This window comes from Macaca fascicularis, chromosome 10 (assembly GCF_037993035.2).
Source record: "Macaca fascicularis isolate 582-1 chromosome 10, T2T-MFA8v1.1".
Lineage (NCBI taxonomy): Eukaryota > Metazoa > Chordata > Mammalia > Primates > Cercopithecidae > Macaca > Macaca fascicularis.
The window spans coordinates 84975530-84987921 of NC_088384.1; the positions used below are offsets into that span (position 1 = coordinate 84975530).

At 45.3% G+C, this 12392-nt stretch overlaps 1 protein-coding gene across 3 annotated transcripts in view; it reads right to left on the minus strand.

Moving 5' to 3' along the window:
* TGM3 (transglutaminase 3) overlaps nt 1–12392 on the minus strand; it is a 136947-nt gene that overhangs the window by 9498 nt on the left and 115057 nt on the right. For all 3 annotated transcript variants that reach the window (XM_074003234.1, XM_015457854.4, XM_065522906.2), the window contains 2 exons: nt 5420–5523; nt 3312–3557 (listed from right to left, as the gene is read on the minus strand). In XM_074003234.1, coding sequence (XP_073859335.1) covers nt 3312–3557; nt 5420–5523 — 350 coding nt within the window. The remainder of the gene's footprint in view (nt 1–3311; nt 3558–5419; nt 5524–12392) is intronic.

Here is a 12392-nt window from a genome sequence, read left to right on the forward strand (position 1 = left end):
TCAAAATAAATCGTAAGAACTGAGCTGAAAAAGATTAGAATACATTCATAAGCCAAAAAACGAGGTGATGATTTAAACTGACCTCATTAAAAAAATTTTTTTTGGTAAACCATGTTCTTCTGCCTTGTTTCTAAAGGTGCTTTGAGAGTCAAGGAGTGACATTTTGATCTGTGCTGGTTGACAAGGACTTCCCATGGTCGGTATGGTTCCGAGTTATGACTAGTTGAAATTGTCAAGAGATTTCAGTTTTCAAAACTGCAAGGGCTGGATAAAAATATGGGTTTTCTGACTCTGACTCAGGCTATGGGCGCTGCTGAATGTGATAGCATAAGGAGCCCACAGAGAATGACAGGGATGTACCTGAAAATGGCTCTCAGGGCACACAGAGCTGAGTAACTGACTACAAGCCCCTGAGCCAGGGCTGACTGAGCCGTTCACAAAAAGCTTGACCTGGAGATAGATCTAGGAGAAGGTGTTGACCTTCCAGGAACACAGGCAGAGGTACACAAGGAAGAGTGACCATGTTGACACCTGCAGACCATACTTACAGTCTCCCACCTTCCCCAACAACCTGTGAAATACTTAAGGCACCAGATGACTTCCTTTTCTTTTTTTTCTCTTTTCGTTTCTTTCTTCCTTTTTCTTTTTCTTTTTTTTTTTTTTTTGTGGCAAGGTCTCACTCTGTCACCCAAGCTATAGTGCAGTGGCATGACCTCAACTCACTGCAACTTCCACCTCCTGGGCTCAAGAGATTCTCCTGCCTCAGCCTCCCAAGTAGCTGGGATTACAGGCACTCTCCACCAAGCCCAGCTAATTTTTGCATTTTTGGTAGAGACAGGGTTTCACCATGTTGGCCAGTCTGGTCTCAAACTCCTGATCTCAGGTGATTCGCTCACCTCGACCTCTCAAAGTGCTGGGATTACAGGCATGAGCCATGCCCCCCGGCCAGATGACTTATTGTAAGCATTTTACAATACAGCAAGCCCCTTCCCATAAATTACATGTGATTTGCAGAGACTTCAGAGGCCAACTCATCCATGCCCATCAAGTTAAGGCCCTAAGAAGAGACACAACTTGTCCAGACCACTCTGAGATGGACTGGACCAGTCACCTGCAGAGGCAGAGAGGGGGCCAGTTCCCTGGTGTCTGGACCCCTGGTCTAAGTTTCCTCCCACACACCCTGCTAAAAAGGAGGCAGGCGGCCAGATTACCTACGCTGACAGTTCCTGGTGGGCTGGGTTCCTTTTGATGCCTTCCCATCCTCTAGTCCAGTTGTAAGTCCAACCCAGAGCCGAAGGCAGTGCACAGATCTGAGCCTTCTGTGCCTGGGACCTTGAAGCAGGTGTGTTTGCACAATGAGGCTCGGAGCCTCCATGCCTATATAGGTCATCTGCTGGGCTTACTCAAGGCTAAGCTTCCTCCTGTTGTTTTCTCCCTTTGCTGTTGCTATTGCATCAATACGTAGCAACCTATTTTATGGGCTTTTCCTCCCTGAGGCCCTCAGAGAGAAGCTAGAATCATTGGGTAAGAAGATCTGGGCAACATCAGGCAGGGTGATCTGTCCTGTCATGTAAGGGCTGAGGCATTGCTAGGAGTCCTGCAGGGACCCCCTCCCCTGCCCCCATAATGGACCTGCCCGTTCTCCATTGTTTAGGAGGTTTGGCTGAGACAGCCAGAGATCAAGGTGTGGGGGTAAGGTAAGGAACCCCACAGGATCATACAGTCATGTAAGCAGCACCTGCAAAATAGTCACCTTGGGAAGTCATTGTTCCAGTGAGGCTATAGAGGTTCAAATTGATAAACAGCACCACTGCTATTTATCAAGTCCTGACTATATGCCAGGCACTGCACTTGGCACTTTGTATACCTTAGCTCATTTAAATCCTGCTAAAGACAGGCATTGCTCTTCTCATTCTTCAGGTGAGGAAGCCAGAGCTCAGAGATCAGAGGAAACTTGCTCGAGGCCACACAATTATGGCTGGTAGGGCTGGAGTTCACCTTCCGCCCCTGAGTTTTTACTCCCTGGCCCCCTACGCTTGTTTCTACGTCATAACATTGTTGAAAATACTTGTCCTACATCTCCACACCCCCAGCCCATCTGCAGTGTCCTCTGTTGCATCTGCAAGGCCCAGCATGAAGCAAGCACTCAGTAGGGGCTCAGAACATGTTTATTGACTGAGCGAAGGTCTGTCTGAGCTCAATCTTGGGAATGACCTGCAGAGGAAGACTGGGGCCAAATTGAGGCCACCAATCTCATAACCCTAAAATTGTGCCTCCAATTGTTCACAAATACCAGCACCCGGGGGGGACCCGCTTGGACTTGAAGTCAGACCCCATCGCCTGCGCTCAGCTTTCCTTTTTTGTAAACTCGGCCAACACCAATAGCCAACAGTCACTTAGAGATTCAGGGCTTACTTTAGAGGGTACTGTGTGCACATTTATGAGAATGCTTTTCTTGACCCCTCAGAACCAACTGTGAGGATCAATGGAATGAACCGTTTCAAAGCATTTTAGAAAGAGTGAAATGTTGACCCCATTAAGGAGTGACTGTGGCCTGCAAGAGCAAGCACTAAATTACTTTCGGCTGTTTCTAAAAATGAACTTCATCTTCAAATGCAGAACTTTTATCATCATTGAGAATCCTCCAAGAGATGCGCTGCTGGTTTCAAAAGCAACTCTGGGAAGCAAATGTAATTGAGTCGAGGCAGCCTCACAGCAACTGGCCTTCCAAGGTGACTTTAGGGGGACCAGCAATGTATGCATGCCTGAGATTTCAGGAGCCCGGGCATTCATACCATGTAGTCACACCTCATCTGGCCTCTTCGGAGACCTCCAAATGTGCACAATGCAAGCCCAAGTCTCTGGGTTTCTTTGTCCATTTCTTTGTTCAGATGGTTTTCTCCCTGAGTTTCTCAGAGGCTAGGGGAGCAGACTGATGGAGAAATCTCTCCCAAAGCCCTTGGGGGCCTTTCATGGGGGCCTTGTCTCTCCTTATGATGCTCAGTCATGGTGCTGTCACCCTAGCTGTGCAGTTGAGACAGGGACACAGCTGGGGATGGGCTGGGTTGGGTTGACAGCCACCCGTGCCCTGCAGCAAACTTCCACTGGCACAGCAGCTGCCCATGATGGTTTTGTTCCCTCTGGAAACAGTGCTGGGAGGTGGGGGTTAGGTGCTAGGGAACAATCCTATCATTCAGGCAGAACTGGCTGCCAGTGCGGGGGAGGGTGAGGCCTTTTCTCCTCTCCACCCTCAGAGCCATCCTCCCACAATAGAACCCCTCGCAGCACTGCCCCACCAGTGTCCCTCCTACCTTCTGGGTACTTGTACTTGTCCGTGACGTCCATGCGAGCGTTACTTCCCACTGCCTTGGTGCTGATGTACCTGCCAATGGTGCGAGTATCCACGGAATTCTTCGTCTGTCTGCCGGTGGTGCCATCATACAGCCAGGTGATGCGGTCGGCATTCACCTCCGCGAAGATAAAGGGCATGTCGAAGTTCAGGTTCACATCACCCTCTCGAATACCAATGACTGAAGCGGGGCCGCACTGGAACACCCCTGGAGGCCAAGATGCAGAAGCTGGATATATGCCAAGGCCACAGCCTGCCCAGTGCCCGATTCCCCAGGGCCTTCTAGGACTGCTGCAAAGCCCTGCCTCTGCACTGCCCAAATTCCTTTATCCCTGAGTGTGTGTCCCACTCATTTGGCATTCCGCAGAGACCCTCCTGGGCTATTATTCTCTTGCTGGTCAGACTCAACCTCTACATAAGACTACACAATTCTGCATTCCGGGTGCCTAATCCATGCTGACCCACTGTCCTTGGTCTGTTTCCTAAAGAGGAAAGTCTTGCTGTCTCGTGCTCAGGGTGGCTGCCTCTTTTCTACCTCTGCAAATCGTTCTGACCTAGAAGCTCATCACTTTCCTATTAGAAGACTTCCCTGAACACGCAGCCTGCAGGGACCTCTTGTTCCTCTGAGTTCCTAAGCCTGAGCATTTCTTCCCTCTTCTTAGCACTCAGCATAGGAAGCTTAGATAGATAGATAGATAGATAGATAGATAGATAGATAGATGTCAGTGACTTTCATCTTTTTTCACCACAACCCCTAGAAAGAAATACATTTGACATCTTGGCACACATGTGATACAGAAACAAAAGTTTCACAGGACAATGGTCTTTAGTCTAACTATATCTAATGAGCCTTGATAGTTTATGTTCTTTTCCCCACTTTCCATTCCATTCAATTTCACTTTCCTTTTCTAAAATGATGGCCACAACCCACTAACTAGATTTTATAACCACTAATGGGTCACAATGACACTTTCGGAAAATAGTGGCCTAGCAGACATCTCGGTTTCCTCCAAGCCCCCAAATCTAGTAGCATGCACTGATTCTGGTAGAGGAGCTAGGGGTTGGGGGGTGGGGTAAGACTTAATTTTCATTGTTAGTCCTTTTAGAATAGTTTGAAGTTTTTTCAACTACATGCACGTATTACTTCATAAATCACCTTTTTTAAAATTTTTTTTGAGATGGAGTCTTGCTCTGTCTCCCAGGCCGGAGTGCCATGGTGTGATCGCGGCTCACGGCAACCTCTGTTTCCTGAGTTGCAGCGATTCCCCCTCCTCAGCCTCCCAAGTAGCTGGGATTACAGGCATGCGCCATCACTCCTGGCTAATTTTATATTTTTAGTAGAGACGGGGTTTCACCATGTTGGTCAGGCTGGTCCTGAACTCCTGATCTCAAGTGATCCACCCTCCTTAGCCTCCCAAAATGCTGAGATTACAGGTGTGAGCCACCACGCCCAATCCCATATATCACTTTTTAATGTTTCAAAAAACAATTGAAAATGAGGGTAACAGACAAGGCATGCTCTACAGGTCAGAGAAGGGAAGAAGAAAGGCTCCCGGAGAACCTGGGACCCAACCCCTGATGGGGCAGGAGACAGAGGGAGGCCAGAGGAGGAAGCAGAGGCCCGGGATGGGGATGGCAGAGGTGGCCTGCCTAAGGGGGAGCTTCGTGTGCCAGAGGGAGCTGCTGTGGGTGGTGACCAGTGGAGAATGTGGAGTAAACCCCAAGGGCAACAGGGAACCACAAATTTTCTGTGCTGGGAAGGAGAGGCTGCTGCAGTTGGTGCAGGATAATCATTACTGGCAGAGGAAGACTGCTCTCCCTGCTCACCTGGCCTGTGCCAAGGCTCTGTGCAGCAACAGTGGCCATTGTGGGTGCAGGGCAGGCACTCATTTAAATAGCAGCCCAAGCCAAACAAAATTAGCAGGGGAGATCTATTTTTAAACTATTTTTGTTTTAATCCCATCATGCATTCCAGAGGGAGAGGGCTTTGGAGTTACTTCCCTATGCTGCTGTCCACGGCTGTAAATAACTGTGAGGCTCACGACTCAGAACCACACCCAGAGAAGTTACCTTGGCTTCTTTCCTGCGGGGTAGCATCCAACACCTGCCATCCACCGTACGAGGGACCCAGGTCAGACCTCACAAACCAGCCTTCATTCCAGACATGGAAATTCCTGCAGATAGAACCAGAGACTGCAGCGCTTGCCCAAGACCACACAGCAGATGAGTGGCAAGACAGCACATCTTCGCCCCGACAGTGCAGCACGACAACGTGCATTGAGTGAGTTTGTCCTGTGACAGCTGTTATGCTAAGCCCTGGTGAGCATCGTCTCGTGGAAATCCTCACAGCACTGTGAAATGGGTACCATTTTTATGCCCGTTTTATAAAAAGGGAAACTTGGGCTCAGAGAAGTTAAGCAGTTAACAATGGTAGGGTCAAAATGTGGACCCATGTATGCCTAACTCAAAAGTCAAAGCCTTGACCAGCACGCACCTTTCTAAGGAGCAGAATGAATCCAGATTGGAGCCAGCCACCCAGGGACAAACCCACACAGCTTTCTCCCTGTGCCTGGCAGGTTATGCTTCTGTGCTCGGTGTGGGCCGAAAATGAATGGGGTTGCTGCAGGAGTGACTGGCCTACCTAAGAGCCACACCGTCTCTTGGCTGGGATCTGAACTGAAGAATGACATCTGCCAGGCCTCAAATGTTCTTCGTCTTGTGTCTCAATTTGTAAGCCTCAGTCACCACTCACCCGACGCCAGGCACAACCAGGTAGCCAAGGTCTTACTCATTCTGTCCCCCAATTCTGCCCTCTTCTCTCCTCTCCACTCCCATGGAAACTACAGTCACACTGGTCTTGGCACTTTTCAGTTCAACATGAAGAAAACATAAGTTCAACATAAATCCAAGTTCTAGTCAACCTGGAAAAAAATTTCTTTCTTTCTTTCTTTTTTTTTTTTTTTTTTTTTTTGTTGAGACGGAGTCTCGCTGTGTCGCCCAGGCTGGAGTATGGTGGCACAATCTCGGCTCACTGCAAGCTCCACCTCCTGGGTTCCCACCATTCTCCTGCCTCAGCCTCCCGAGTAGCTGGGACTACAGGTGCCCGCCACCACGCCTGGCTAATTTTTTGTAATTTTAGTAGAGACGGGATTTCACCATGTTAGCCAGGATGGTCTCCAGCTCCTGACCTCATGATCTGCCTGCCTTGGCCTTCCAAAGTGCTGGGATTACAGGTGTGAACCACCACGCCCACCAAAAAAAATTTCTATACTCATAAGGTGGAAAAGACAGTTCTAAGCACACCACCCATTTTAGAGGCCATAAAGGAAGAGACTCATATATTTGAGTACATAAAAATATTGAAACTACATGTAAACAAACAAAAAACCTGTAGTTCTGTTCTTGGTATGAAGGGTAAGCTCAAAACAGATGAATCTTTTTGCATATAATGAGAAACTGTGGGGGAAAAATGAAAAACTAGAAAAGACACCTGAGCATGATCAAAGCATGATGATTTTGGAGAGGAATCAGAACGTGGAGAAGCTGCACTTTGTATGAGTTTGCTCCAAGGAAAGGCCACAGTTGGGGTAAAGTACATGGAGCAAGAACTCGACAGGCAGCCCACAGCTTTCTGACCTGAGGAACCAGGAACAGAGCCTGGACCAACCTGGGTTGCTGGAGAATGAGGGGGGAATTCTGGAAAGAGTCAAGGAAGCTGCCCAAACCTCTGGGTGACCCTCAGTCATGCATGGATGAGGCAGACCACGAGCCGTTCAGCGGGAGATAAAAGTACTGAACTGAGAGCAAAGCCACTGTCTACTGCAGGGAAAACAATTTGCACGTTGAGTCACCCAAGATAAGCAGCTAAAACAAGATAACAGAATTCAGACACATGCAACATCTGGGGTATGAGCCAAAATTACTCAACAAGCAAAGAACCAGGAAAATGTGGTTTATCCTCAAGGGAAAAGACAATCCACAGAGACCAACCATAAAATAATCCAGATGTTGGAATTGTTGGACAAAGACTAAAGCAGCTACTAGAGCTAGGCTCAATGAAATAAAGGAAAATATGCTCATAACGAATGAAAAGAGATAAACTTTGGGCTGAGAAAGAGAAAATATGAAAAAAGAACCAAATGGAAAATTTTTAACTGGAAAAAAGACCAATATCTGAAATTAAATGATAAATAAACTTATTAGCAGGATAGAGATGACAGAGGAAAGAGTCAATACATTTGAAGATAGATGACTAGAAACTATCCAGTTTGAAGGCAGTGAGACAAATGATTGAAAAAAATCAATAAAGCAGAGAAAATATATCCAACATACATGCAAGGGATTTACTGTATCAATATTGTAATGTACTTACAAATTGATAAGAGAAAGCATACTTTCCTTGAACTAAGTGATGAAAAAATAAGAAATAGAAAAAGAAAAGCATGCCCATAAATAGCAATGAGCAGGCAATTTTTACAAGAAATACAAATAACCACTGAACATATGAGAATAGTTTTAACCTCAGTACTATTAAAAGAAAATTAAAATGACAAAGAGATAATACGACAGAGATACATAGATGACAGCTATTAGACTGACAGAGATTAAAGCATAGGGTGATACTCATTGTGGTGCTCATTCCGGGTGGGAAAACAAGCACTGTCATACCCCACTGGTGGGAGTTTAAATTGCTATGACCTCTGTGGAAAGCAATTTGGCAACGAGTATAAAAACCTTTAAAAATCTACATACTCACTGAGCCAGTAGGTCCACATCTAGGAATTTCTCCCATGGAAAAACTCATGTAAGTGCACATAGATGTATATCTAAAGGTATCCACCGAGGCATTGTTTGTAATAGCAAAAGTGTTGGAGCAAAAGTTCATCAACAAGGGAACTGGCAGACAAATGGTGGCAGAGACATGGAATGGGATATCAAACGGCTGTCAAAAAGAACAAGCAAAATCAATCTAGTACTTACATGGAGAGATGTCTAAGAGATATCATGAAATAAGAAAATCAGTGTGACCAAACATCATATGTTCTCATTCATAAGTCAAGCTAAGCTATGAGGATGCAAAGGCATAAGAATGATGCAATGGACTTTGGGGACTCAGAGAGAAAAGGTGGGAAGGGCGTGAGAGATAAAAGACTACAAATTGGGTTCAGTGTATACTGCTCAGGAGATGGGTGCACCAAAATCTCACAAATCGCCACTAAAGAACTTATATAACCAAATACCACCTGTTCCCCAAAAATCTACGGAAATAAAAAAGGAAAAAGAAAAAACACCTATATGTATATATGTAGATGTATGATAAATCCATTTGTTAAAAAATTATACATAAAACATTGGAGAAAGTTAGTCTCCAATAATTCTATTTTCTTAGATATCCACCATGAACAGTTTGGTGTATATATCATGTATATAGTGCATATAAACTAAATTTTATGTTACTTATTTCTGTAATGTAATGTTTTTATTTTCTATCATGTGAATTACTCATTACTTCTATAATTAGAAAATACATGTAAGTTGAATAATCATAGCTAACACAGTGTTAACACAGAAAGTTGTGTTCTAACTGTGTTATTGCATACATTAACATACAACACCCTAAAAGACAGAAATAATTATTATTCCCCATTCAGCAACTCTGGAAACTGAGGTTCAGAGAAGTTAAGTGACTGAGAAGGTCTTACAGTGAGTAATTAAGCAGAGTGGGATTTCAATCCAGGCAGATGGGCTTAAAAAAGGGAAACAGGTTAATGGTAGGTTCCATTTTATGTAACTTGATTTTACATCGGTTCCATTCCATATAACAGAATATGATGCATTTTTGATGTATTTGAAATGATCTTATTTTTGAAGATTTTTTAATGACATGGGGGAATGTTCATGATATAATGTTTAGTGAAAAAAAAACATGACTAAAACTAAAGGTGAAGTGGTTGGTTTCGAGGTGTGGGAAAAAATGGGATGTATCTATTATATGCTCTGTCTTCTACTCATGCCTTGTAAAATGTATCATCCCAGTTCTATAAATAACAATAACTCATAGAGAAAAGATGAATGGAAAACTACCAAGTGTTGAAGATATGTGAATAAGATCATAAATGATTTTTATTTCTTTATGTATTTTGAATTTTTCTATAATTATTTTTAAAAGGGCATCATAAAAATGATCTCCAGGACCCAGGAAGTCTTTTTGGACAGGCCTTCATGGTCAGTTAGAACTCACCAAGGAGAAGGCAAGGGAAGAAGTGTGGGAAATGGTCCTAGGTGGGTGAAAGGGGCAAGGGAGGGATGAGAAAGTGAGTGAGGACACCAAGTTTCACACTCAGTTTGCTCCTGGCAGAGCAACTGAGGGGAAGGGCAGGTTGGTTAAAAAAAAAGAAAAAGTGATAAGTAGCTGTATTTTAATACTTGCTTGCAAGGCAGGAATTTAAGGCAGATCAGAAAACAACTACATCCTGGTTCCTCCCTCAGGCAAAAGTCAGCCACTTCACTTACACAGAAATATTTGGGATGTGCGTCTTTCTGATGCCCAGTGGCGCCATGTGGAAATTCCTGTGTGAGTTTCTGGTTGTGCGCCACACTCTCTCCCACCCCTCAACCTCGGGCTCCACTCCTTTCCTGAGGGTTTCAGGAGCAGGAGCTCAGGAGAGGACAGGCTGTGGGCATCAGAACTACCCGAGGCATTTATTAAAAAGTGCAGATTTCTGCTGCTTTCATCTTTCCCCACCCATATTAATTCTGATGCAGTCTTTGACATTTATAAACCACTGCTCTACAGACACCAACTGTGCTATGCTTACCTTTGAATTCACAGAGTTAGGAGACTTTGCCTAGAAAGTGGCCCCAAACCCCACCCTTCTGTAGGTAAACTCCCATTTGTCCTCACAAATTTTGTTCGGATACTACCTCTGCCAAAAATGCCTTTCCTGACACGCCGAGAGAGTGCCAACCTTACCTCTGTGCTGTCTCGAATCTTGCAAGTAATTCATTGATTTCATTGCAACTCCATACTTGCCAAGCTTTTAATGCAGCTGTAAACTCCTCTATTCAGTCTCTAAGGCCCCGTTATAAAACAAAACAAATAAACGAAAACCCTCCTCCAGCACATCTTGTTCCTCTTGGTGCCCAGAGTCCAGTGCAGGTGTGCACGGAATCACGTTTGCTGAATTGAATTGTTTCTGGGCTGAAACCACTCTCTGTCGCTTCCTCACTAAGGGCCTAGGAGCGAGTTCAGGACTAGTGGAAGCAGGTATTCAGAGGCAGAGGCCGTGGAGAGATTGCATGAGGAGCCGGGGCTTGGCTGAGGTGTGGGTGCTGACAGCTGGAGGCACTGCCTGACTCCACCTCCCTGGCAGGGCTGGGCAGTCTCTAGGTGCCTTCTACCTCAGAGTTCTGCAAAGTCTACAGGTAGAGTCAGATCTGTGACTCTAGAAATTGGGGGATCATGTCAAATGAATGAAGAAAACAAGTCAGAAAAGTCAAGATAATTTGACTAGATTGTTCTAAATCATTCGGCTGCTGCTCGGTGGCTGAATAGGCTTCAGAGACCTCCTTTGCAGTGGCCCCGAAGGAGGACATCTCAAAGAAGCATCCCAAACTCAGCTCCCCCGAAAAGTGTCCTGACTCGGAAGACAGTGAATACTCCGGAGCTGTGTGCCTCTTAAGCCAGACCATTGGTATGAGCAAAGTGGTTTAGAAAAAAATTCACCCCACTGGCTGCTGTGAATCTGATTAAAAGAAAGGCCTAGAAAATGTTACTGAGGTCCCCTGATCTGGCCCTTTGTTTTACAAGTGGGAAATTGAGGTGTAGCAAAGGCAAGGAACTTACATAATGTTATGCGCTTAAGAGTGTCTACATGTCTCCAAGTGTTTAATCTTAGACAGGTTACTTCTCTCAGGGCCTTTGTTTTCTCATCCATAAAAAATAAATTGGGGATGAAAATAACAATGCCTACGTCATTTGTGAAGATGAAATGTAAGCACTTAGAACAGTACCTGGCACACAACAATTGCTCAACAAATTATTATTTGCTGCTGTTACTATTACTAAGCACTTCTATGCTTAACCTCCCCTGATTCTCACATTCTATTACTTTAGGCAAATCTGGGCACGGTTCCAAAGCTTTCAAGACTTTTTGGTAACATACAAAGATTCATATCAGAGGTTTTCTGTCCAAACTCCAGTTGCCCTTATAATAACAGCTTAGTAATTTCACTCCAGGCAGAAGCTGGCTCTTGGTTTAGCTCTCCCCTGCATGGGATTTAACAGGGAAGGAACAGTAGGGCCCCCTTGGTTGGGAGGGCTAGCTCTCTTATAGAAAGTGGAATGGGCTGAAGCTCCAGAGAATTTAAAAGTTTAAGCTGGCAAAGGACTTAAGAAATCATCTAGTCCTAGGCTGACCCTTATATTTCACATATGAAGAAACTTGGCACCAGAAGGATAAATTGCCTTGCACAAGCCTCACAGCAATTTGGTAGTAGGGCTGGAGCTAGTGCTTGGGACTCCCTGTCCTCATGCCCTCCAGGGCTGGCTCCCTCAACCATCAGCTGTAGGGAATGGTGTAGGGAGTAACTATCAGCTCCCTTGGCTTTCTGAGAAGGTTCAGAAAAGGGGAGAGGAAGGGAGGAGTGACAAGATCCTCAGGAACAGTCAGAGCTTCTGCATCTGGCCCCCTCCCATAGGCCACAGAAGTTACCAGGGAGCCACCCTGGAATGTCTCCATCAGCTCCTACTTGTCCCAAAGGTGATGTTAAGCTGATGTGGGGGGCAGTGTGAATCACTAACCAGGAGACTTGGGTTCTAATTCTAAATTTAGCTTAAAAGCCTCACTTTCCCGCTTCCAGGACACCTTCCTTGAGGATTTCCTCCAAGTTGCCAGTATCCTTGTCTTAATCACTTGTCTGGGCATCACACACCATGCTGTGTTGCTAATTAGCCTCTACTAGTGGCTTCCCCACCCCTTGTCTCCTAACAGCACCATAAATGCTTTCAGTGGAGGAACTGAGACTTAAGCTTTCCATGTCC